This window comes from Somniosus microcephalus, chromosome 10, assembly GCF_052327205.1.
Source record: "Somniosus microcephalus isolate GS21.2 chromosome 10, FLI_Smic_1.0, whole genome shotgun sequence".
NCBI lineage: Eukaryota > Metazoa > Chordata > Chondrichthyes > Squaliformes > Somniosidae > Somniosus > Somniosus microcephalus.
Window position 1 is genome coordinate 180,171,095 of NC_140996.1, and position 24,152 is coordinate 180,195,246.

General features: G+C 45.6%; 1 protein-coding gene across 1 annotated transcript in view; it reads right to left on the reverse strand.

The window, feature by feature from the left end:
• The window catches only part of lnx2a (ligand of numb-protein X 2a), a 262,548-nt gene that overhangs the window by 135,738 nt on the left and 102,658 nt on the right, over window positions 1-24,152 (reverse strand). Inside the window, exon 2 of the mRNA XM_085999279.1 lies at window positions 9,148-9,665. Coding sequence (XP_085855405.1) covers window positions 9,148-9,548 — 401 coding nt within the window. The 5' untranslated portion in view covers window positions 9,549-9,665. The remainder of the gene's footprint in view (window positions 1-9,147; window positions 9,666-24,152) is intronic.

The window sequence follows — 24,152 nt, forward strand, 5'->3', positions numbered from 1 at the left end:
TGTCCATTATCTATCATGTGTTAAGAAGGAGCCAAGCACATGTGCCACAATGGGCAACCTATGCAAATCTGGCCAGGATGAGTGCATCCCTTGCATCATGGGCAGCCATGTGCTCGCGTGCTGCCGCTGCTGCTGGTAGATATGCTGTTGCTCGGTCCTCCTCCGCCTCCTCTGAGGAGGAGGAGGCTATGAACTGAGCCACTTGCTCATCAGGAAGCTGCAAGTCACGACTCTGTACCATGTTGTGCAGTGCACAGCAGACCACGACCATTCTGGAGACCCTGGCTGCTGAATACTGCAGGGCTCCACCTGATCTGTCAAGGCATCGGAATCGCATCTTCAGCAAGCAAATGGTTTGCTCGATGATGGACCTGGTCGAAATGTGGCTGGCATTGTAGCGCTCCTCAGCCTCGTTAGCTGGCCTCCTGATCAGCGTCATTAGCCACTTCTTCAGGAGGTAGCCCTCATCACCAAGGAGCCATCCGTTAAGTTAGTTTGGCGGATTGAAGAGCGGAGGAACACTAGAGTTCCGCAGGATGAAAGAGTCATGGCAACTACCACAGAACTTGGCGCAAACATGCAAAATCTCCTTCTTGTGGTTACACACCATCTGTACGTTGAGGGAGTGGAAGCCAAAGATAGTTGGGTTTTGATGGGGTGCCCCAAGGGCCACATGTGTGCAGTCTATAACGCACCATTGGCAAGTCTGCCATATTTGCAAAGCCAACTGAACGCGCGGTGACACTTGCTTGATCCCTTAAGAAGTGGATGTAATTGTGCGCCTTTGCGAGAAGGGCATCGGTAACCTGCGTGATGCAACTGTGGGCGGCCGACTGGGAGATGCCGCTGATGATCCCTGGAAGGAGCCTGGAGGCAAAAAAGTTGAGTACGGTGGTGACTTTGACAGCCACTGGTAAGGAGTGTCCAACCGTTCCACTGGGCTCCAGGTGTTGGTGCAGCAGTGTGCAGATGTCTCCGACAACCTGTCGCGAAAGTCTCAGCCTCCTTTGGCACTGCTGCTCAGTCATGTTGAGGTAGCTCATCCTCTGTCTGTATACCCCGAGAGGGGGGTATCTCTTGCGGCGACGTGCTTCCATGCGCTGGCGCCTTCTGCCCTGTGCAGCATCAGGTGGGTGAGCAGGAGGTTGGGGCTCCTGCTGCTGAGCTGCTTGGTTCTGCTGCTGCCATGGCTGCTCCTCAGCCAAATCTGGTGAAAGGAAATAAATGGTTCCCATGCTGCTGGCAGATACCTCCGTTGGGGAAGCGCTCAGTCCAAGCGGGGAGAGGGTCTTCCAAGGAGGTCCCGCAGTTGAGAGATAGAAGCTGCAGCACCTCCGACTTCGGTAGGCCTGCTAAAAGTGCTGAAAGACCCGTGGAACAAAAGTTCTGCCACCTGCAACTGATCCCTGATGAAAGTTCCGTTTTAATGGTGGAGCTGCAGCTGTGATGAGGCCACCCAGTTGTCAACCCACCAGGATTAGCTGGCGTGGTTTAGGAGGGTCGTGCAACACGCTGAAAATGTGGCAAAATAACAAAGGTCTGTCAAAATAGGATTATCGAGGCCCTTAACGACTATTTAAGGGTCTTAACTACCTCTCCCGACTGATGGAGGCGGGATCGAATCGCACCCATCAAACCCGCCTTTGGCAAAATTGCGCAGAGGCAGGTCCCGAACCCGCCCTCACTTTTTGCGATTTTGCCAACTGTCCCGCCTCCAAACCCGCCTCCTCGGGGCTGGGAAAATCGCCCCCAGAGAAATCACAGGCAGACTGAGCTTCCGCCCATTTGCATCTTGTGCCAGATGGCCAGAGCCGAGAATGTTTTGAGTGGGGTGGTGGGGACAATAGAGACAGTGTGACTGTCTCAAGGGGACGCCTGGAGATGGTGGGGTCAAGAGGAGTACAGGACAGGAAAGAAGCAAGGCACAAAAGTGACCCCCTATTGGAGAAAAAAAGAAATCCAAGTAGTCCTCAGCTTTCGGGAGGTCACCTGGTTCTCAGACAAATCTAATTAATAGACGATTAATAAGGGTAGTTGCATCACAATTCAAGGGCAAATTAAATCACTTGAAGAGTACTGGAAGCATTGGTCACATTATTGGAGTGCATATCCACAGATCCCTGAAGGTAGCAGGACTGGTAGATAAGGTGGTTAAGGAGGGATACTTTCCTTTATTAGCCGAGGCATAGAATATAAAAGCAGGAAGGTTATGCTTGAACTGTATAAAATACTAGTTAGGTCACAGCTAGAGTACTGCGTACAGTTCTGGCACCACATTACAGGAAGGATGTGATTGCACTACAGAGGGTACAGAGGATTTTTAATGAGGAAGTTGCCAGGACTGGAGAATTTTAGCTATGAGGAAAGATTGGACAGGCTGGGGTTGTTTTCTCTGGAACAGGGGAGGCTGAGGGGAGACTTGATTGAGGTGTATAAAATTATGAGGGGCCTAGATAGAGTGGATAGGAAGGACCTATTTCCTTTAGCAGAGAGGTCAATAACCAGGGGACATAGATTTAAAGTAATTGGTAGAAGGATTAGAGGGGAGCCGAGGAGAACTTTTTTCACCCAGAGGGTGGTGGGGGTCTGGAACTCACTGCCTGAAAGGGTAGTAGAGGCAGAAACCCTCATCACATTTAAAAAGTACTTGGATATGCACTTGAAGTGCTGTAACCTACAAGGCTACGGACCAAGAGCTGGGAAGTGGGATTAGGCTGGATAGCTCTTTTTCAGCCAGCACAGACACGATGGGCCGAATGGCCTCCTTGTGTCCTGTAAATTTCTATGATTCTTGTCATGAATCAGTCAAATTACTAGATGGCAACATTGACTGAAAAACCTAATCAAATGATCAGAACAGGACCCAAACTCTCAGAACTCATTCTAAAATAATTATATATAAACACATTTACTTCCTTTGCAATCAGAGTAAACAAATTAACAGAGATATAAAATGCCATCTGTATGCAGCAATATTCTACATTACTAAGTGTTAAAAGTATCACTGGTTGCTGCTCAACCTGTAATTTGTCATTTTTTTTAACAATACAATATTATGGGTTTAGTAGGCTACCTGTCTTCATCATTGCCGGTTTAAAAAAAAACTTATTTCAATCAAATCACAAACAGGCTTTGTCCAAAGTTACAAAGAATTTCCTTCTCATTGTGTACCAACATCTGACAGATGCACTCTATATCATTATGCTCCAAGGTCCAGCACTATTAAAGATTACTAGGCCCCACAGCTAGCACCAATGGGGAGTATGCACCCAGTAGTCTGGGTTGGGTCTGACTTCCCACCCCTCTTAACCCCATAGCAGGTAAGTGGAGTGCTGTAGGTACCAAGTCACAATACAGTAATAATATTCAGTATGATGATGGCATAGGCTCTATGCTGACCAGCATGCTTGGCTCACTTTCTTGTTTCCCCCTCAATATGGAAATTGTCATGTATAAATACACCATCAACCTTTAGGAGCATGCATTGTGGATGGTGTGATCTTCAAGCACAGTGTAATACAGAACATCATGGCACTGAGTTTAATAATCAGAGTAATGAAAAAATTTCTGAAGTAAAAAGAGATGAGTCCTGGGTATTGTCTGTTGCTGATGGAGTTGAACCCCACTGAGCAATGGACTCAGAAGCATTAGAAAATCAAGGGCAGAGAACACCCACATTTCTGATCTGTGCTACTAGTGGCAGTGCACACTCTTACAATTACTCCTTTAATCTATTCAATAAGAAACCTAACATTATGATGTATAAGTAACCTGAACCATTTGACTGCGTTACTGTTTTGTATCAAACTCCAATCATTATTTTATTCATCTTTCTTACAATGCTCCTTCAGTCTGTATACTTTATTTCCCTTTAATTACAGATTCTCAGTCGGTATCTCAAAACACAATAACCCCCTAAATGTAAGCAGCAGAATAGTAAAATGCAAATAAAATGTAATTTTAAGAGCTCCCCTTTGGCTCAACGAGTTTATTAAGAGAGTCGCTGAGCCATAAAGATCAAGAAGGTCCCAAGTTAGATCCCAGCTTGTGCTGACTTTAGTAGGGCAATGGTGAGTCTACAATAATTGGCTTTAGGAAAGGGAAAAAAAATCAATCGAGAAATAGGCATGCATTAATGTTGAATGAGGACAGGATATGGCTCAGGCTTGGCTGTGATACCCACACTCAACATCAAGGATTCATACTTCAGCAATGGCTACTTGAACGAGGTACTGGAATCTCTGAGTTCCCATGGAACCGTCTCTCAGCAAGGAGTCCACACCTTCTGGAGAGAAGGGGGAAAAAATTGTGGCGGAATAAAGTAAAGTCATTTACAATTTCCAGTTAACAGGTATTATAGGTTCCTATTGTTATAAACTTTTTATTCAGCACCAGCAGAATTGTGCCCTACATGACAAATCAGGGATAGGATGAAAACTATTTGTATCACAGTAAACAGCTTCTAACAAGTTTGGCTCTTTACTAGGCTAAATGCTGGACGTATCAAGGGGCGGTTGTGACGTACCAACATTTTCATTTCAAATTTGAAAAGTAACATGCTTTCTCTGTATTCATGTTTTTTTCTAAATGCCATGTACAGTTCAAAGACAAATTTGCATTTGATGCCTGCCTGCGTGGGGTTTCCTATAAGTAAACAATCACATGGCAAGACTGCATATACCGTATCTGGACAATTACGTAGGCTAAACAAATTGACACCGAGCCAAAGAAGGCGATATTACAAGGAGTGACTAAAAGTTTAATCAAAGAGGTAGGTTTTAAGGAGGGTCTTAAACAAGGAGGTGGAGAGTCGGAAAGGTTTAGAGTGGGAACTCCAGACCTTGGGGCCGAGATGGCTGAAGGCACATCTGCCAATGGCGGGGCGATGTGAGCAGGGGATGCGCAAGAGGCCAGAGTTGGAGGAACGCAGAGTTCTTGGGTGGGCTGAAGGAAGAAATCAGAACCACTTGTAAAGTGCATGCAATTTTGCAAGACGTTTGATCTGATTATTTACTCTCCAATTAAACATTGGGAAGACCAAAGCCATTATCTTCGACCACCGCCACAAACTCCGTTTCCTAGCCACCGATTCCAACCCCTCCCTGGTCACTGCATTAGACTGAACCAGACTGTTCGCAACCTCCTTGTCATATTTGTCCACATCCTAACTCGCACCGTCCTGTTTACCGATCACCCTTGCACACACTGACCTACATTGACTCCCGGCCCACCAACACCACAAATTTTAAATTCTCATCCTAGTGTTCAAATCCATCTATGGCCTTGCCCTTTCCTAACTCTAACTTCCTCCAGCCCTTCAAGAACTCAGTGTTCCTCCAACTCTCGCCTCTTGCGCATCCCCTACTCGCATCGGTCCACCATTGGCAGATGTGCATTCAGCCATCTAGGCCGCAAGGTCTGGAGTTCCCTCTCTAAACCACTCTGACTCTCCACCTCTTTCTCCTCCTTTAAGACCCTCCTTAAAACCTACCTCTTTGGTCAAACCTTTGGTCACCCCTCGTAATACCACCTTCTTTGGCTCAGTGTCAATTTTTGGTCTGGCTACACCCATGAAGCATCTTTGGATATTTTCCCAAGTTAAAGGTACTATATAAATGCAAGATGTTGTTGATAATAACAACCACCCTTTTGTTGTTTAGGACAGGTGGGGAGGGAGAGCTTGAGGGGAAAAGGAAAGAAGGTATGAGATGGGGAAAGAAAAAAAAGACAGACAGACAGGCAAGGAAGCATGAACATCCTGTAATCTGGGGCTATGAAACCATCAACAAGGTTTTCTACTGTGTTCTGGGAACAACCACCTGCAGTTGCTATTACAAGTTGAGATAATAATTCTTAATACGCAAAGCATACTTAACCACACAGACTTTGGGAAGATTTTCACTTGTCACGCTTATACAGGTTAATGATGAGATGAGAAATGAGCTAAGTGCAATTAAAATAAAAAAGGGGATATATCAAATAAACTAATCAAACTCAGAGGATAAAACCCGTGGCCCGGATGGATTGCACGCATTTTAAAAGAATCTAGATAAGAGATAGCAGAGGCATTACTACACATATTTAATAATTCGTTAGAAAAAGGTGTAGTGGCAGAGGACTGGCGGACAGCTAACGTAATACCTATATTTAAGAACAGGGATACTACATGTCCAGGGAATTATAGACTAGTCAGCTTAACATCAGTGGTAGGAAAAATAATGGAATCCCTACTAAAGGAGAGAATATAAGAACATCTAGAAACAAAAAGTATAATAATGAATAGTCAGCATGGATTTCAAAAAGGAAAATCTTGCTTGACCAACCTTATTGAATTTTTTGAAGAGGTAACAGAGAGAATAGACAATGGTAATGCAGTACAGTAGATGTAATTTATCTAGATTTTCAAAAGGCCTTCGATAAGGTACCCATAATAGACTAATGAATAAGGTCAGGCGACAAATAGCAGAATGGATTGCTGGCTGACTTCAAGACAGAAAGCAGAGAGTGAGAGTAAAAGGTAGCTACGCACAGTGACAGAAGGTGGGCAGTGGTGTTCCACAAGGATCAGTGCTGGGACCACTACTGTTCACAATTTATATTAACGATTTAGACTTTGGAATCAAAAACACAATTTCAAAATTTGCAGATGACACCAAATTGGGGGAGATAATCAATACGGAGGAGGACTGTAACAAATTACAGGAGGACATTAATAAACTTGCAGAATGGGCAAATAATTGGCAAATGAAGCTGAACACAGATAAATGTGAGGTATTACATTTTGGTAGGAAGAAAAGGGAGGTCACTTCTCACTTGGAGGGTGCGAGTCTAGGTGGGGTAGAGGAACAAACGGATCTAGGAGTACAAATACACAAATCACTAAAAGTTGCGCCACAGGTTAGCAAGGCCATTAAAAAAAAGCAAACCAAGCACTAGGATTTATTTCTAGAGGGATAGAATTGAAAAGTAGGGAAGTTATGCTAAACCTGTATCGGACCTTGGTTAGACCACACTTAAGAGTACTGCGTACAGTTCTGGTCGCCATATTAAAAAAGGATATAGAAGCACTGGAGAGGGTGCAGAGAAGATTTACAAGGATGATAGCAGAAATGCGAGGATATACATATCAGGAAAGGATGAACAGGCTGGGTCTCTTTTCTCTTGGAAAAAAGCGGCGGAGGGGTGCCCTAATAGAGGTCTTTAAAATTATGAAAGGTTTTGATAGAGTGGATACAGAGAGAATTTTTCCACTTGTGGGGAAGAGCATAACTAGAGGCCATCAATATAAGATGGTCACCAAGAAATTCAATAGGGAATTTCTTTACCCAAAGAGTGGTGAGAATGTGGAACTCGCTACCACAAGGAGTGGTTGAAGCGAATAGTATAGATGCATTTAAGGGGAGGCTAGACAAGCATGAGGGAGAAGAGAATAGAGGGTTACACTGATAGATTTAGATGAGGAAAGATGTGAGGAGGCTCGAGTGGAGCATAAACACCGGCATGGACTGGTTGGGCCGAATGGCCTGTTTCTGTACCGTATATCCTATGTAATCCTATGGATAGAATTTGTATCTGAAATAGTGTCTTCTTCTTTAGGACACAAAATATTATTTGCACAGTACTGAACTAAATTGGAGGGTCAACAATGTGTATGTCTGAAGTGATGTTCATTGTATTATTTTATTTCAAATCTGTTCTTTGCTGAAAGAATGTCAAATCTTAATGAAATAGATGTCTCTCAGAAGAAAGCAAACATTACCTCAACCTAAAACAATAAAATGTGGTAGGCTAACAAGTACCTAACCACGTCATGACGAGTTAATTCCTCTTTAGTAAATAACACACTACTTATGAAAAAATAAGACACATCATTCCAGCAGTATATTGCAGATTATCTTAATATGGTTTACAGTCTCTAATAATGTTTAGTATCGTAACTGATAGTCTACACCTGTACAGTAGCTATAAACATATTGTAATATGAAAATTTTCACTTCAGTGATCTAACAGTTTACTTGATTGATGAAAAGGATTTGCTCGTTTATACTCTAGTGGCATCCATTTCTCAGGAGGTACCATATGCATTAGTGCCCTGCCATGATGCATGCAACAATCAAAAGCATTACATTTATAACATGATCAATTGCACTATAAGTATGATGAAGTATAAAACAACAGTAATAGCATGCAAACTCAGCCAATTTCCGCTTGTTCGCCTCTGCTGCATGACCTAATTTTCCAAGCTCCAGCTTCAAACTGATGCTCAAAAAATGTACTGGGCAACCTCACCAAATCACAGAATAGCATAATGCCACAGGCAGACCTGGTAAGGATATTGGACAGTAGAATTTTACAATATTTAAAGCTACTAATTATATATGGCACGTATTACATAAATAGAATAAATGCTGGGAGTCCTAGTTAATGGAGAATAAACCATTCATTATGGCTGACATGACTCCTTTACACCTACTGTGCCTTTGAGTTAAGGCACCACTTCATTTTTATTCCTACAAAACATCAATTCCTAACAAGCACCATTCAGCTTTTATTAGCAATAATCATGTGGTACCACAAACATTCCTAATCTGAAAAATACTGAATAGAAATCAGCTTATGGCAGAATTTATTCTCAAACATAACGAACAGTAACAGTTCCAGTTTCTTCACTACCTACACCCCCACTAATTAACTCCAGCAAAGTACGTATTTGATCAATGCACAGAATTCTAATGTAATGCACTGCTTTGCATTGTTTAGAATTCCAGATCAATGGAAAAGCATTTCCCACTCAACTATTTCTTGAATTCTTAGCACATTATCATATTTAACCAGTTGACAAATTTCATCAAGAAGGAAGGCATGCTTGACAGTCTTAACAAAATTAGGTGGAAATTTAGGTAGTATTAGCTATTTTTATTTAGGTAGTATTAGCTATTTTTATTAACAGTTTACAGGAATATGAATCGAAGATAAAATTGCTAAATTATGCATTGATTAAAGTTAGTTTGTTAAAATTATATCCATGATATTGATTGTCCGGCTAAAAGAGCAGGTATTTAGTTATTACATCAATGCACCTTTACAATATTGATACAATGGTAATTACGTTCTATAAGATTCTTTTATTTTTCACACATAGCTTACCTATGTTTAAGATGTGCTTCCAAATCACAGCGCTGCATCACTTCTTGACAGTTACTTTCAAAAGGACAGGATACCAACAGTTTGTCTAAAAGTTTGTGAACAAGAATGCTGGACTTTTTGCACAGTTTAAAGTGAAGCCTTTTACGGTCCAATGGGCAGAAGTCCTTCTCTCGCAAAAAATTCCGGAGGCACTTGTAGCAAAATGTATGTCCACAGGGAGTATCTAGTGGCTGCAACAGAGGCTGGAGACAAATGTGGCATACGAGGTCATCATCCATTTCATGCTGGTAATTGTACAGATGGTTCTCCCTTGTCCAGTGTTGCTGACCACACTCAAAGCATAATGGGTTTAAAGGGGGCTCCTGTTCCTCTGGCTCAACGTCACCATTAGTAGTACTCATGGTAACTCACTTTGGCACAGTTGCTATCGATCAGTTACTCATCTATAGTCATTCGTGCATGGTCAGATATTCAAATACAATCTATCCTGGTCCCAGTAATCTCAGAGCCTCATTGTTCTGTGAAAAAAAAATCAAAAGGTTCATTTTCCAACAAAGGAAAAGCTGCTTTATTCAATTGTTTTGCCATTCTTCATTTACTGAGGAAGAGAGAGTTTAACAGGTTCAAACATGAATGCTTTCACTAAAGACACTTCAATTTTTCATGTTTAAAAAGTACAAGTTATTCTAGAGCTCCTTTATATAAAGGGAACCTAACTTCAAATAATATTTACATTAATAAAGCTCTGATGTTACCACCTTTTTTTGTAAGAAGTTGTTCACTTGGTATTCAGTTACATAACTAATTAAAAACCAGAGTTTTGAAGCTGTTATGCATCATCTCACAAAAAGGAATTAACTTGTGGTAGATTTTCAACTTGCTGTCTTGGTAGAAAACTGGCACTGCGGATCGGTCACCCGTTATAGAAAAATTAGGTGGTTCGCATAATGGGAGGTCGATACACAAAGGCAGTTTTACACGGGCAGCAAGTTGAAAATCTATCCTCTTGAGTCAAGTGTAGTTTCATTGAGATTATTTAAATCCATGAATTTTCAGCAGGTGCAATATTTATTGTTTCCTGATTGTGTATTATTTTCCAGATTTAAAAAAAATTTAAGGAATTAAACTTTCACATTTACATACAGAAAGCAATACAAAACATATAAAATGTTATAACTGCAGATAAGAACATAAAAATTAAAAAGAAAAGATTTGCATTTATATAGCGCCTTTCACGGCCACCGGATGTCTCAAAGCGCTGTTGTAATGTGGGAAACGCGGCAGCCAGTTTGCGCACAGCAAGCTCCCACAAACAGCAATGTGATAATGACTAGATAATCTGTTTTTCTTACGTTGGTTGAGGGATAAATATTGGCCAGGACACCGGGGATAACTCCTCTGCTCTTCTTCGAAATAGTGCCATATGATCTTTTAAGTCCACCTGAGAGTGCAGACAGGGCCTCAGTTTAACGTTTCATCCGAAAGACGACACCTGACAGTGCAGCCCTCCCTCAGCACTGCACTGAAGTGTCAGCCTAGATTTATGTGCTCAAGTCCCTGGAATGGGACTTGAACCCACAAACTTCTGACTCAGAAGAGAGTGTGCTACCCACTGAGCCACAGCTGACACCTAAATTAGGAGCAGGAGTACGCTGAGCCTGCTCTGCCATTCAGTAAGATCATGGCTGATCTTCGACCTCAACTCCACTTTCCCGCCCGATCCCCATATCCCTTGATTCCTCTAGAGTCCAAAAATCTATCTATCTCAGCCTTGAATATACTCAATGACTCAGCATCCACAACTCTTTGGGGCAGAGATATAGAATGAAATGTAGAGAATAATAATTGTGAACTTTTATGCATGTTCTGTAAGATTCGAAAATTTTCATTATATAATCACACAAGATAACAGGATTAATAATACAGCTTTATTGACCAAAAGAAGCTTGTACAGATAAAACCTTTGATAAAAGGGCATACAAAATGGCCGCCAGACCTCGTGATCAGTTTCTTGGACCATTTGATTTTTGTTACTGCAAGCCAGACAGGCTTGTGGATTGAGAACAGTAAGCCCGCGAAAGCCAGTATCGGGAAACCGAAACTCAGGGAAATGGGCATATATATTCAATTGGATTCTAAGTACAAGACAGTTTCAGGCAACAGGATGGGGCCCATCAAGATATGGGCGGACAATGAATGAACACTTAAACCCATTTAATGTACAAAGGAAAAACCGTTTAACAGCCATCAAGGAAAATCTCCAGACCGATCAATATGCGAACCGAGTTACGGTGACAAAGTAAAAGACATTATCGGCCAGGAAGGCCAGTTAAGCTATCACCGGCTCCCGTTACAAGACAAAGCGCCCCTGCAGAGATTTCTGCCTGCCAAAAATATTACAAAGACTGGACTATGATCTGGCGGGAGATAAGACTGTCCCAAAAGGGTATAACTATGAATTGAAAAGGTCCATAACGACGGATTGCAATTGCGATTATCGTAAGGCGCTTCACCTCGACGGCTACGATTCATTCATAGGACGATTCACTTCTTCGGTACAATTCGTAACTTCGGTGACGACGAGAAGACTTTTGGCTGGGAAGCCAGCTCGGCCAGGCAAGGCTCAACCACGACGGGAAGACGAAGGAGGGTGGCCCGGGTACGTTTGTCGGGAGATCATCGACGACCCAGGCCGAAGGAGAAGACACCCTCTGGAAAAGCCTAAGCCAGGTGGGAAAGAGAAATAAACGAACTCTCCCATGTGCATCCAGTTATTCAGCATCACATCTGTGGCAGAGTCTCCCATGCATCCAGTTCTTCAATAACTTTAACGGATTCAGCCATGCCGAGCGCTCATCGAGGCTGTGTCCACTGCCTCATCGCCTGAGAGAGAGAGAAAAACAAGCTGCGCCAGAAGTTTCCAAATCCACGTGACGACGGAAAGCTGGGCCAAAAAGGTTGCGAACCCCCTCTTTTGCGAATCTGAAAGTGGTCAGCATGATCCCGAGTTCCTCAAGTCGAAACTTAGTTTAGGTCTAGGGGAGGGAGAGGGTAAGGGTAATCGTAATGTGTTTCCCCTTTTTCGATGTGCCGTGTGTTTCCCATTTCCATGGAATCAAGTTCATAGATATGTGCATGCTTGTAGTCGCTCTGATTTGTGCTTATGATATGTATTTTATAATGCTGCAAACTGTTTAATAATAAAAGCCTCCATTTCGTGCTATTCAACCTGGTCTATTGAGTCTTTCTCTGCACTACAGTTCCCTGCACCTAAGTCCAAGGTCTAGAACCGTAGGGGAGAGTGGGTCGAACCACTCAAGGGTAATTATTGCACGAAGCCTGGTAGGAGACCAGAACGAGCAAGAGAAACCCCCTACAGAAATGGCGACCGCGGCAGGACCTTGGCAGCAGGAATGTAGCGTGTTAGATCAAGGTTTAAATAAACGAAATGTGATGGATGAGAGGATAGCGGATTATGTTTTTGGGAAGGTGAACCTTACAAAACAGTGGATATCTGACCTGTTAAGAGATAGGCGTCCGCTAGACGCAGCCATCAAGTGGACAGAAAGCAAAGAGCACAAAAGATCTGTAGAAAAAGCGGTCTGGCTGATGTGCTACAAGAAGCAAGTCCAGCTTTTGGACCAGGTCGTTGTAGCACAGACAGCCCAGATAAAAGGGTTACTAGCAGAAGTAGAGGAAAAGGTTGCGGGAGGTCAGAAACTGATTCAATTGCTTAACGCACTGAATCAGGAACGCCAATCCGTAACTCACCGCCATGAGACCCGGATAGAGTATTTGGAATGTCAGGTCATTGAGGCCAAGGCCAGTGAAGGTAGAATGAGAGAGAGGTGTTTCCGCCTAGCCAAGCAGGTAGCGACACAGGAGGAAAGTATCTTGGGGGCCAGGGCAGCCTATAAGATGGCCATGCAGGATAGGTCTGAGAACACCGACCATAGCGCTTGCCACCGGGACCTAGAGGACCTGAGAACGGCCCTAGCCAAGGCAAACGGATTGGTGTGTCTCATAAACCCGCCAGCGAGCCAGCTACTGTTAGCCAAGGAATCCAAAAGACCGATTCCACAAGAGACAGTTAGGGTACCAACCCCCGAGCCCTCAGCACCTCCTGCCTATACTGAGTCTTGGACTCCGGGGAAGGAAACGGAGGAGTCAGACACAGGGGTTCTTGAGGCAGAGCAACCCCAGGTAGCAGAGTCAGGACCGGCACCGATGTGTCCCACGCGACACCGGAGGCTCGGTCCGGACCAAGCGAATGGCGATGACGGACCCCTCGTGAATCAGATCATAATGCCCCATAGCGCACGACAGCTAAGGGAAATGATAAGTCACATCCCAAAACTCTCCGAGTCAGGAGATCCCTCCGTCCATTTTAGGGACGTGGAGCAGACCGCAGCAGTTAATGACTGCGACGGGGTTGAACAGTCCAAAATGCTGCTGTTCTCCCTGGACAGCTCACTCCTCCAGTGTCTCCCTGACGAGAGCAAGAGAGGGCACAAGGCGTATGAGGAGTTACGGGATGAGATCCTGGAGATTATGGGGGAGGGGGACGGAACTCCGTTCCTCCGATTGGAAAGGACAGTACAGCTAGAGGGAGAGCCCCCATGGGTTTTCGCCGGAAGGTTGTGGCCAGTGTATCGGCGCAGCTGTCCGGGCGGGCCGGACCGGAACGGGCTGAATGATAACCAAAGGGCTCATTGGCTCCGGTGTCTGGTCGCCAATTGCTTGCCGCCGGTAAGGGAGCAGGCCAAAGCATGGTTTGACCCCACTAACCCCCGCTCCACGGAAGAGTTAGTACTTGATCAGCTCACGATAAGTTACAGGAACAACAAGAGTAGGGATGCTTCCTCAAAAGGAAAGGTGCATGAGGCGAGGCCTGCAGCTCCTGCTAAAAAAGAATGGCATCAGGAGGGGAATCGCGCCCCCAAGCCAAGAGCAGTTGTTACGGGTGTGGAAAGGAGGGTCATTGGCGCCGGGACTGTAGAAATCCGTGGAAGGATAATAGAGGGAAATTTCCCGCAGTCCAAGCCCAAGCCCAGACCGCCGCCTCAGCACCAGCCCAAAACCAAACCGTAGCTCCTGCCCCAGCACCAGGAGCTGGTGCAGTTGTGGATCCCGCTGCGATTGAGTCAATCATACAGACAATGCGGTCTCTGATGACCTCGCAGGGGAAAATAGCTGTCACCACCGGCCTTGCTGCTCCCGAAACTCCGATCACTGTACCCAAGTGACTAGAGTCGGCGCAGCCCGTCTACCTGTGTCCGCTCCGCTACGATGCATGGAGACGACCCCTCGTAGAGATGGAGGTAGAGGAGGTGAAGGAAACTTATCTGTTGGACACGGGAGCATCGTGCACCCTAATCCACGCAGATAACCCCACCACCTCGCCCCTGTCCACTGGGGTCCCATATCGTCTGTTGGGCTTCACGGGCGAAGAACAGGCTGGCGCACATTCCCTTCCCCTCTCCATTCATTTAGGGCCACTCCACACCACGTGGAAGTGTATCCTGATGAAGTGTGAAGAGGGAGGCGGAACGGGAGTCCTGGGGTCTGATTTCTTGGTGGCCCACGGGATCCACGTGGACCTAAGAAATCATTGTCTCTGGGGAGAGGGTACGAGTGTGAGGGAGGTGGAGAGTGTTAAGGAAACCCCTACGAAGGCGCGGGTTGGCCGGCGAGAAGTATAATTCTTGGGTCTAACCCTATGCGCTGGCGAGAGAACAGTAGACCAGGAGGATGAGCCGGAATCGGTGCAAAATCCGCCGGTCTGCGACACTCGTACAGTAGAGGTGTCCCGACAAAAAAGGTGGTTTAGCATGAAGCGGTGTAAACTGTTTAAGGCGGGTGCACAAGGGTCAACAACAGTGGCCAGGTCTGAGAACAAAAATCCCCAGCCTGTGACAGAGTCACAGACCACACAGGCTGGAACAGTGGCCTGCGTGAAGGGAGGAGTCATCCCATTGGAGTGGGAGGTCTCCCCTCTGATTTGGGATTCGGACGGGGAGGAGGCCGAACAGCTCGACCCCGCCCTTGACCCGATCACGGAGGAGGATGAGTCAGAGGACGAAGATCCCGCCCTCGACTCAAGCTCAGGGGAGGTAGGGATTGGGGGAGGAGACTCACTACCTGTAGGGACAGGTGAGGTGGAGTCGGATACCACAGATCCCGGCCCCGGGGGGGGCGGAGCCAGAGGGAAGGGAGCCGGAGCTGGCAGCTGTGGTGGAACCACAGGCTGTGACGGTGAAAGTCCCAACCCCCGGTCCGTCAGGCCTGGGAGCCTCACCCAAGGCAGCCCCTCGTAGGTCGACTCGAACGCCCCAGCCCAGAAGGCAATGGTCCAACTCTCCCTATCTTCCCCAACCTCGATACAGAGCAGCCCGAGAAAGGCACGATTCCCATCCAGCAGCGACAGGCTGCGGGGGATCAAAGCAAAAGGTCAGTGCAGCCCCGCCACAGGAAGCGGCGCGCTGCAGCCCTCACAGGAATTAGGTAGGCCGCCCGAAGGAGGGCAGCGCTGTACATAGGTGTTAGGTAATGATAAGTTAAGTAATTTTAATGTTAGGTTAAGATGACGGGATGTTTAAAGGATAGTTTTCAAAGTCTGCCCAGTATGTGTGGTTGTTTGGAAGCGGGGTCAAGGGACCCGCGCGTCCGTTTAATTAAGCCAGCACCTGTTGGGAGCCTGGCTACATCATCTTGTCGATTACAGAAACCAGGGATACAATGGAAAGGATTCTCGTAGGGATCGCGGTGATCGGGTGCGGGCTGGCCTACCGGGGCCACACCAAGGACGTCATCATATTCGGGTGTTCCGGGGACACAGCCCCCATCGCGACGGATGGGACGGGGAAGCGAGAGGTTGAGGAAACCGCCACCTACTTCCACCAAGGGAGATGGCCAGGATGGCTGGGGACCAATTCTACGGAATACTCCAGCAATTTCGGTTTCGCCTACCAAGAGACTTCATTATCGTGCCCTCGGGTGAGGATCCTTGCACCCAGAGTCAGCGTTACCGTGGGAAAGAAGATCTGTTTGGTGTGTAATGGGAACGTACCACTAAGTCGATGGTGGTGGCTGCGAAAGCTGGGAAGGACATGAAAAACTCTACTATCGAGTGGGAGCGACTGGGTAACAATACCCATCGGACAATTACGGGGACTCACGGACAATTACGTGTGTGTTGGGACAAATGGTGGGAACCAGATGAAGGAATATATGTCTGTATGTGGGGTTCGAAACGCGTCTGCCCCAAGGGCATATCCATCTTTTTCCAGAGGCAGTGGCAGGACGAAGGAAAGGGGATGAGATGGGATGTCAGCACTCGGGCGTGCGGAGCACCATACTCCCCGATTCCGGTAAACGCCACTGAACTCATCACCTGCCCACGCAAGCCCCTGCCCACGATCCCGGTAGCACTAGCCCAGAAGGAAGGGTGCCCCACCACCACAAAGGGACCCGGGAACGGGTTAGTATTGGTACCCACCGGTCAGGTGCTGTACCAAGGGGTACACTACGCGGTGGCCTCAGTGATTTTAAACCTCACTGAGGTACGATTGCCGGAGTGGTGTCCCAGGGAGACGGAACAGTTGTACCAGGTACTGTTAACCCGAATGTTCAGACAATTTTACGAGTTTGACTTTGCCGACATCGACAAGGCCAGATTATACACCACACCACAGGAAGTTTTGGATCGGGTAGGGAGGCAAAGAAGGGGTACTGTAAATGACATTTTCACTGCTTTTAACACCGGAACGTCTGTTGTTAACGCTCTAGACAACGTGGAGCTGCAGACACAGATCAATGGTTTAAAAACCCAGTTGAGGAACATACTGACAAGCGAAAATAAGGTAGTGGGTTCTGAGCTGCATGAAGACCAAGCCATGACACTACACTTAAAGGAAATAATTGCTGAGCTGGAGAAGCATGCTAGGACAGTAAATGCGCTCATTAAGGAGGATCGGAATGCGTCCGATCAGGCTGCGCAGAACGAGGCTTGTGTGCTATACGGGGCGTGGTTACTGGGCGAGGGCCGCAGTAATCTGGAGGATTTAAAACAAGGTTTGGTCCCGTCCTGGATCACCAACAAGCACTTGCAAGCGCTCCACCCTTTCGAGAACGCATTAAGTCCGTGCCAGCTCAGACTAGCTGCAGAGGCGTACCCAGTCCCAGTGGACTGCGGACGCTCGAATCACACTATCATGGGAATCGTAATAAGGATGCCGGTGTTGGGTCCCGCAGCAAGGCCCGCCCCGGTATACAGGGTGGAGAACATTGGAGTCATTCAGGGGGGTGCGCACATTCGTTACGCAGTGGTCCCGCCTTATGTCATCAGATGGGAGCGTACGATGACAGGCACCGACCTCTCGGGGTGTCATAGCCGGGGAGCACACATCATCCTGTGCCCCCAGCATTTGAATGCCTTTTTGAAACCACAGTGCGGGTTCAGGGCCGCTAGCACGAAGCCGATAAAATTGCACCATGGAGGCAATGGCAAAGGACCATGTGCCCCTGCAGGTGGCATATATCGGAGGTGGGACATACTGTGTCACCACTGCAGCGCCTCACTACCGCCATGGACAACACGAGTGGTGTCCGGTCAGTGACAGCAGTTTGTTTCAAACCCAGGGCGGAAGTTCAAGTGGCACAACAACGGATTGTCCCCATTCCTGCACCCTCCACCGTTCACCTCACTGTAAAAGAGAATTTCACGGACTTGCAGCGATTCGTCGCGCATTTTGGTTATGTCATGCCCCCTCTCCCCGAACACCTCACCAAGATTTTAAAGGCCGTTATAGTTTCACAGAAACATTTTTACACACTGGAGCAGAAGACAATAGAGATAGGAAAAGACATATTGGATATAGTCACCCCACCATGGTGGGACCTGTTCACCAATATAGAGATCCCGGCCTGGATTAGAATAGCATCCCACATCCTAGTAGTGTGTCAGGTTTTAATTGTAATATTTTTATTGTTCGTGCATTGCAAGAGAGGCAAACGCCTCCAGAGGCACGAGAACACAGGAGAATGGAGAGAACGCTATGTACGAGTGGGGGAAGAGGACACCCCAGTGTAAGCAGCTAGCGTTAAAAGTTAAAAGCGTCCCTCCATTTTTAGATTTTCAGCCACTGCATGATTTAAGTGTGTGAATGTTGTAATGTTATAGCCGTTTGGTGAAGTTTGTTTTTTGATTAATAAAAGGTGTATGCAGGTGGTGCAAGGAGCATTGGGCCCTTCACATCTGAAAGATTAATGTGTTATAGTTTAAGGTAATACTGCCTATGATTGTCCAATTGTACACAAGGTAATTTTCTGAAATGGGAACTGCATGTGTCATGGGGGTCATAGATAGTTAATTACCGGGAATGTTTGGACGTGAGGAATCGGGAAAAATTTGCTCACCAAGGATTATTGATACTGTAAGCAAGCTATCAGTATCACAGGGGGGACTGTAAGATTCGAAAATTTTCATTATATAATCACACAAGATAACAGGATTAATAATACAGCTTTATTGACCAAAAGAAGCTTGTACAGATAAAACCTTTGATAAAAGGGCATACAAAATGGCCGCCGGACCTCGTGATCAGTTTCTTGGACCATTTGATTTCTGTTACTGCAAGTCAGACAGGCTTGTGGATTGAGAACAGTAAGCCCGCGAAAGCCAGTATCGGGAAACCGAAACTCAGGGAAATGGGCATATATATTCAATTGGATTCTAAGTACAAGACAGTTTCAGGCAACAGGATGGGGCCCATCAAGATATGGGCGGACAATGAATGAACACTTAAACCCATTTAATGTACAAAGGAAAAACCGTTTAACAGCCATCAAGGAAAATCTCCAGACCGATCAATATGCGAACCGAGTTACGGTGACAAAGTAAAAGACATTATCGGCCAGGAAGGCCAGTTAAGCTATCACCGGCTCCCGTTACAAGACAAAGCGCCCCTGCAGAGATTTCTGCCTGCCAAAAATATTACAAAGACTGGACTATGATCTGGCGGGAGATAAGACTGTCCCAAAAGGGTATAACTATGAATTGAAAAGGTCCATAACGACGGATTGCGATTGCGATTATCGTAAGGCGCTTCACCTCGACGGCTACGATTCATTCATAGGACGATTCACTTCTTCGGTACAATTCGTAACTTCGGTGACGACGAGAAGACTTTTGGCTGGGAAGCCAGCTCGGCCAGGCAAGGCTCAACCACGACGGGAAGACGAAGGAGGGTGGCCCGGGTACGTTTGTCGGGAGATCATCGACGACCCAGGCCGAAGGAGAAGACACCCTCTGGAAAAGCCTAAGCCAGGTGGGAAAGAGAAATAAACGAACTCTCCCATGTGCATCCAGTTATTCAGCATCACATCTGTGGCAGAGTCTCCCATGCATCCAGTTCTTCAATAACTTTAACGGATTCAGCCATGCCGAGCGCTCATCGAGGCTGTGTCCACTGCCTCATCGCCTGAGAGAGAGAGAAAAACAAGCTGCGCCAGAAGTTTCCAAATCCACGTGACGACGGAAAGCTGGGCCAAAAAGGCTGCGAATCTGAAAGTGGTGAGCATGATCCCGAGTTCCTCAAGTCAAAACTTAGTTTAGGTCTAGGGGAGGGAGAGGGTAAGGGTAATCGGAATGTGTTTCCCCTTTTTCAATGTGCCGTGTGTTTCCCATTTCCATGGAATCAAGTTCATAGATATGTGCATGCTTGTAGTCGCTCTGATTTGTGCTTATGATATGTATTTTATAATGCTGCAAACTGTTTAATAATAAAAGCCTCCATTTCGTGCTATTCAACCTGGTCTATTGAGTCTTTCTCTGCACTACAGTTCCCTGCACCTAAGTCCAAGGTCTAGAACCGTAGGGGAGAGTGGGTCGAACCACTCAAGGGTAATTATTGCACGAAGCCTGGTAGGAGACCAGAACGAGCAAGAGAAACCCCCTACAGTTCTATTTAATTAAACCATTTTAAAAGTTATATATGCGTAATCTTCAGCTTTTGCTGTCCTGGTGGGGAACCTCGACCATTAGTATTTTTTAAATCAGAAATTTGGGCATGTGCTGCACACAATTTTCTGACTATTAACTTAAATGATTGGAAAATTAGGTGCAGCATATGCCCGAGCAGGTGAGGCTCATCATCAGATCTCTGACAAGGCCCTTTCCCGTCATTCCCTCGTCTCATAGAAACATAGAAGATAGGAGCAGGAGTAGGCCATTCGGCCCTTCGAGCCTGCTCCGCCATTCAATGAGATCATGGCTGATCATCCAAATTCAGTACCCTGTCCCTGCCTTCTCCCCATATCCCTTGATCCCTTTAGCCTTAAGAAATATATCCAACTCTTTCTTGAATATACTTAATGAACTGGCCTCCAGCGCCCTCTGTGGCAGAGAATTCCACAGGTTCACCACTCTCTGGGTGAAGAAATTCCTCCTCATTTCAGTCCTAAATGGCTTACCCCTTATCCTTAGACTATGACCCCTGGTTCTGGACTCCCCGGCCATCAGAAACATATTTCCTGCATCTAGTGTGTCCAGGCCTGACAGAATTTTATAGGTTTCGATGAGATCCCCTCTCAATCTTCTAAACTCCAGTGAGTATAAGCCCAATCGACACAATCTCTCCTCATACGTCATTCCTGCCATCCCAGGTATCAGCCTGGTAAATCTTCGCTGCACTCCTTCCATGGCAAGAACGTCCTTCCTCAGGTAAGGCGACCAAAACTGCACACAATACTCAAGGTGTGGTCTCACCAAGGCCCTGTACAACTGCAGCAAGACATCCTTGTTCTTGTACTCGAACCCTGTTGCTACGAAGGCCAACATACCATTTGCCTTCTTAACCGCCTGCTGCACCTGCATGCTTACCTTCAGCGACTGGTGTACAAGAACACCCAGGTCTCTTTGCACTTCCCCTTCTCCCAATCTGTTGCCATTCAAATAATAATCTGCCTTCCTGTTTTTGCCACCAAAGTGGATAACCTCACAATTATCCATATTATAGTGCATTTGCCATGTTTCTGCCCAATCACCCAACCTGTCCAAATCGTGCTGGAGTTTCACGACATCCTCCTCACAGCATACCCTCCCACTCAGCTTTGTGTCATCTGCAAATTTGGAGATATTACATCCAATTCCCTCGTCCAGATCATTAATATATATTGTGAACAGCTGGGGTCCTAGGACCGATCCTTGCGGTACCCCACTAGTCACTGCCTGCCACTCGGAAAACGACCTGTTTATTCCAACTCTTTGCTTTCTGTCCGCCAACCAGTTCTCTATCCAAGTCAATACCTTGCCCCCAATCCCATGTGCCTTAATTTTGCACGCTAATCTCTTATGCGGGACCTTATCGAAAGCCTTCTGAAAGTCCAAATACACCACATCCACTGGTTCTCCCTTATCTATTTTACCAGTTACATCCTCAAAAAATTCCAGTAGATTAGTCAAGCATGATTTACCTTTTGTAAATCCATGTTGACTTTGTCCGATCCAGTCATTGCTTTCCAAGTGCTCTGCTATTACATATTTTATAATGGACTCTAGCATTTTCCCCACTACCGATGTCAAGCTTACCGGTCTATAATTCCCCGCCTTTTCTCTGCCACCTTTTTTGAATAGTGGGGTAACATTAGCTACCCGCCAATCCATGGGTACTGTTCCAGAGTCTATTGAGTTCTGGAAGATGACCAGCAATGCATCTACTATTTCTAGGGCCACTTCCTTAAGTACCCTGGGATGTAGATTATCAGGCCCTGGGGATTTATCGCCCTTCAGTCCCATCAATTTTCCTAACACCATTTCCCTACAAATACTGATTTCTTTCAGTTCCACCCTTTCATCAGACCCTATGTTCCCCGGCATCTCTGGGAGGTTATTTGTGTCCTCCTTTGTGAAGACAGAGCCAAAATATGTATTTAGTTGGTCTGCCATTTCTTTGTTCCCCATTATAAATTCCCCCGATTCTGACTGCAAGGGACCTACGCTTGACTTCATCAATCTTTTTCTCTTCACATATCTCCTTCACCATCCACATCACTTTTCGCATCTCCAAATCTTTTACACTCACCCTCTATCTCTGTAGAAAACTATCCCTAAATCCCTCTTCTCTGCTCAACCAATATTTCCACAGACATGCATCTGATCTCAGATAATCTGATTCCCACACTCACTCTGGTAGAACAGCGGCTTTGTGACCTCAAGCCAGGGTTTTTAGGTGTTACTGGTGGATCTGTGGACTAGTCTTAAGCCATGTGCACTCATGTAGTGGCTCCCTCTCTAGTCAAAACTCTAACCTAACCCATGATCATCCCAGCATAACTAATCCCAACCTCTTCACCAAAAGCTCCCAAACCTCCTTCCCCAGCTCATTTCCTCTTCATTTATAATACTAGAGGAAACAGCTTGCAAACATCTGTGCCTTTATCAATGATGTCCTGTGTGAATGTGAACCTTCCATGGTCTTTGAAGCAGTTGATTACTCCCTGTGCAGCCTGAACTTTGCAGTGTGATAAAGCAAGCTTCATAGAATACAGTGAACTTACCTTTAAGTAACTGCATCCATTTAATTGTAAGTGTCCATATAAAGAGATAAAATATGGTGAAGCCTTTTTAATGGCAGAAACCCTAACACGGAGACATGAAACAGAATCTGGGAGCAAATGGCAGAACAGCATTGCCCCAAGACCTCCTTTGATGGCTGGTGAAGTGGATATGCCACTACACGAGATGGGCTCGAGCTGGTTGCCTTGTTTAAAGCTCCAATGCATCCTCCCCAGAGGATGGTAATACATCATGTCTGGCAAGTGGTGGTGGCCAGGTTCAACACTAGGTACAATATCTGCACGACATGGGGAAAATGGCACACTTAAGAAATCTGGCAAGGTAAACAGTAACTCTGTCCCTGATGATAGATTCCATTAATGTTTCCACAGTAGTTATCTTGAGTTTAAAAAAATTACCCTCTCAAAATTTGTTTTGCAAAAAATAAAAATTTCATAACTATGAAGAAAATTACTAATAAAAACACAATACTAAAAAGGTACCCTAAACAATAAAAAAAAGTTACAATGCAAGAACTCCTTCAGCTATGGAGTTTCCTTGCTGCTATTCCAAATGGGCATGGCAAGGGAAAAAACAGCAAACATGGTGCAGATGCTGCAGAACTGTGATGTGTTCATTTCAATATATTTACATTATTATATTTGCGGCCTTAGTGAGGCTAAGGGACATAACAGGCCCAAGTACTTCAGCTTAATAATTACAGACGACTTCTAAATTGCAGTAAGTTGGTGTTGGAACTACTCTCCCAATTCTGTGTTCTTTCTGTGGCAACACAGAGGACTGCTGAATATATCTGAATATTCCCAATAGTCTCAATCAACTGCCACATGGTTGATCATTTTCATCGCTTAGGCTCTGATGCTCCTTTATATTCGCCGCATAGTACTCCATTTCAGCATTTTAGTGATAACTGTAGGTGTTACTTAAGCTTTTCCATTAAAAAAAAACTTTCATAACTTCAATACTAATGAAGGATGCAGTGAAGATATAAAAGCAGTTCTTCAACCTTAAGACATCTGCTGACATTCATCAACCTTACCCCTGCAGTTTAGTCATCTAAACCATTGAATGGAATTACAGCCTTGCAACTCCTTCCATTGTAACTACAATTCTATTGTTATCAAGAGTACAATTTATATCTTCTCAAAATCACTACATTATTGTTTGATATACACCCAGCTTATGTGCTACCCACAGCAATGAATTAGTCTTCAAGCGACTGATCGTGACTTATGCGTCCTACATTGAGTGAGTCATATTGCTGTGCTGTGGCAATATATTATGCAAGTGATGTGTGTACAGGTTGATCTAAAGGCAGCAGAAATAATTGGACACAACCCCTTGCTGGTTATTTCTGCAGATCAGGCAGTGTGAGCGTTAGTCTGAGCTGGTGTGTAACAACATACTGTCAAGTTTACAGTTAAGCAGG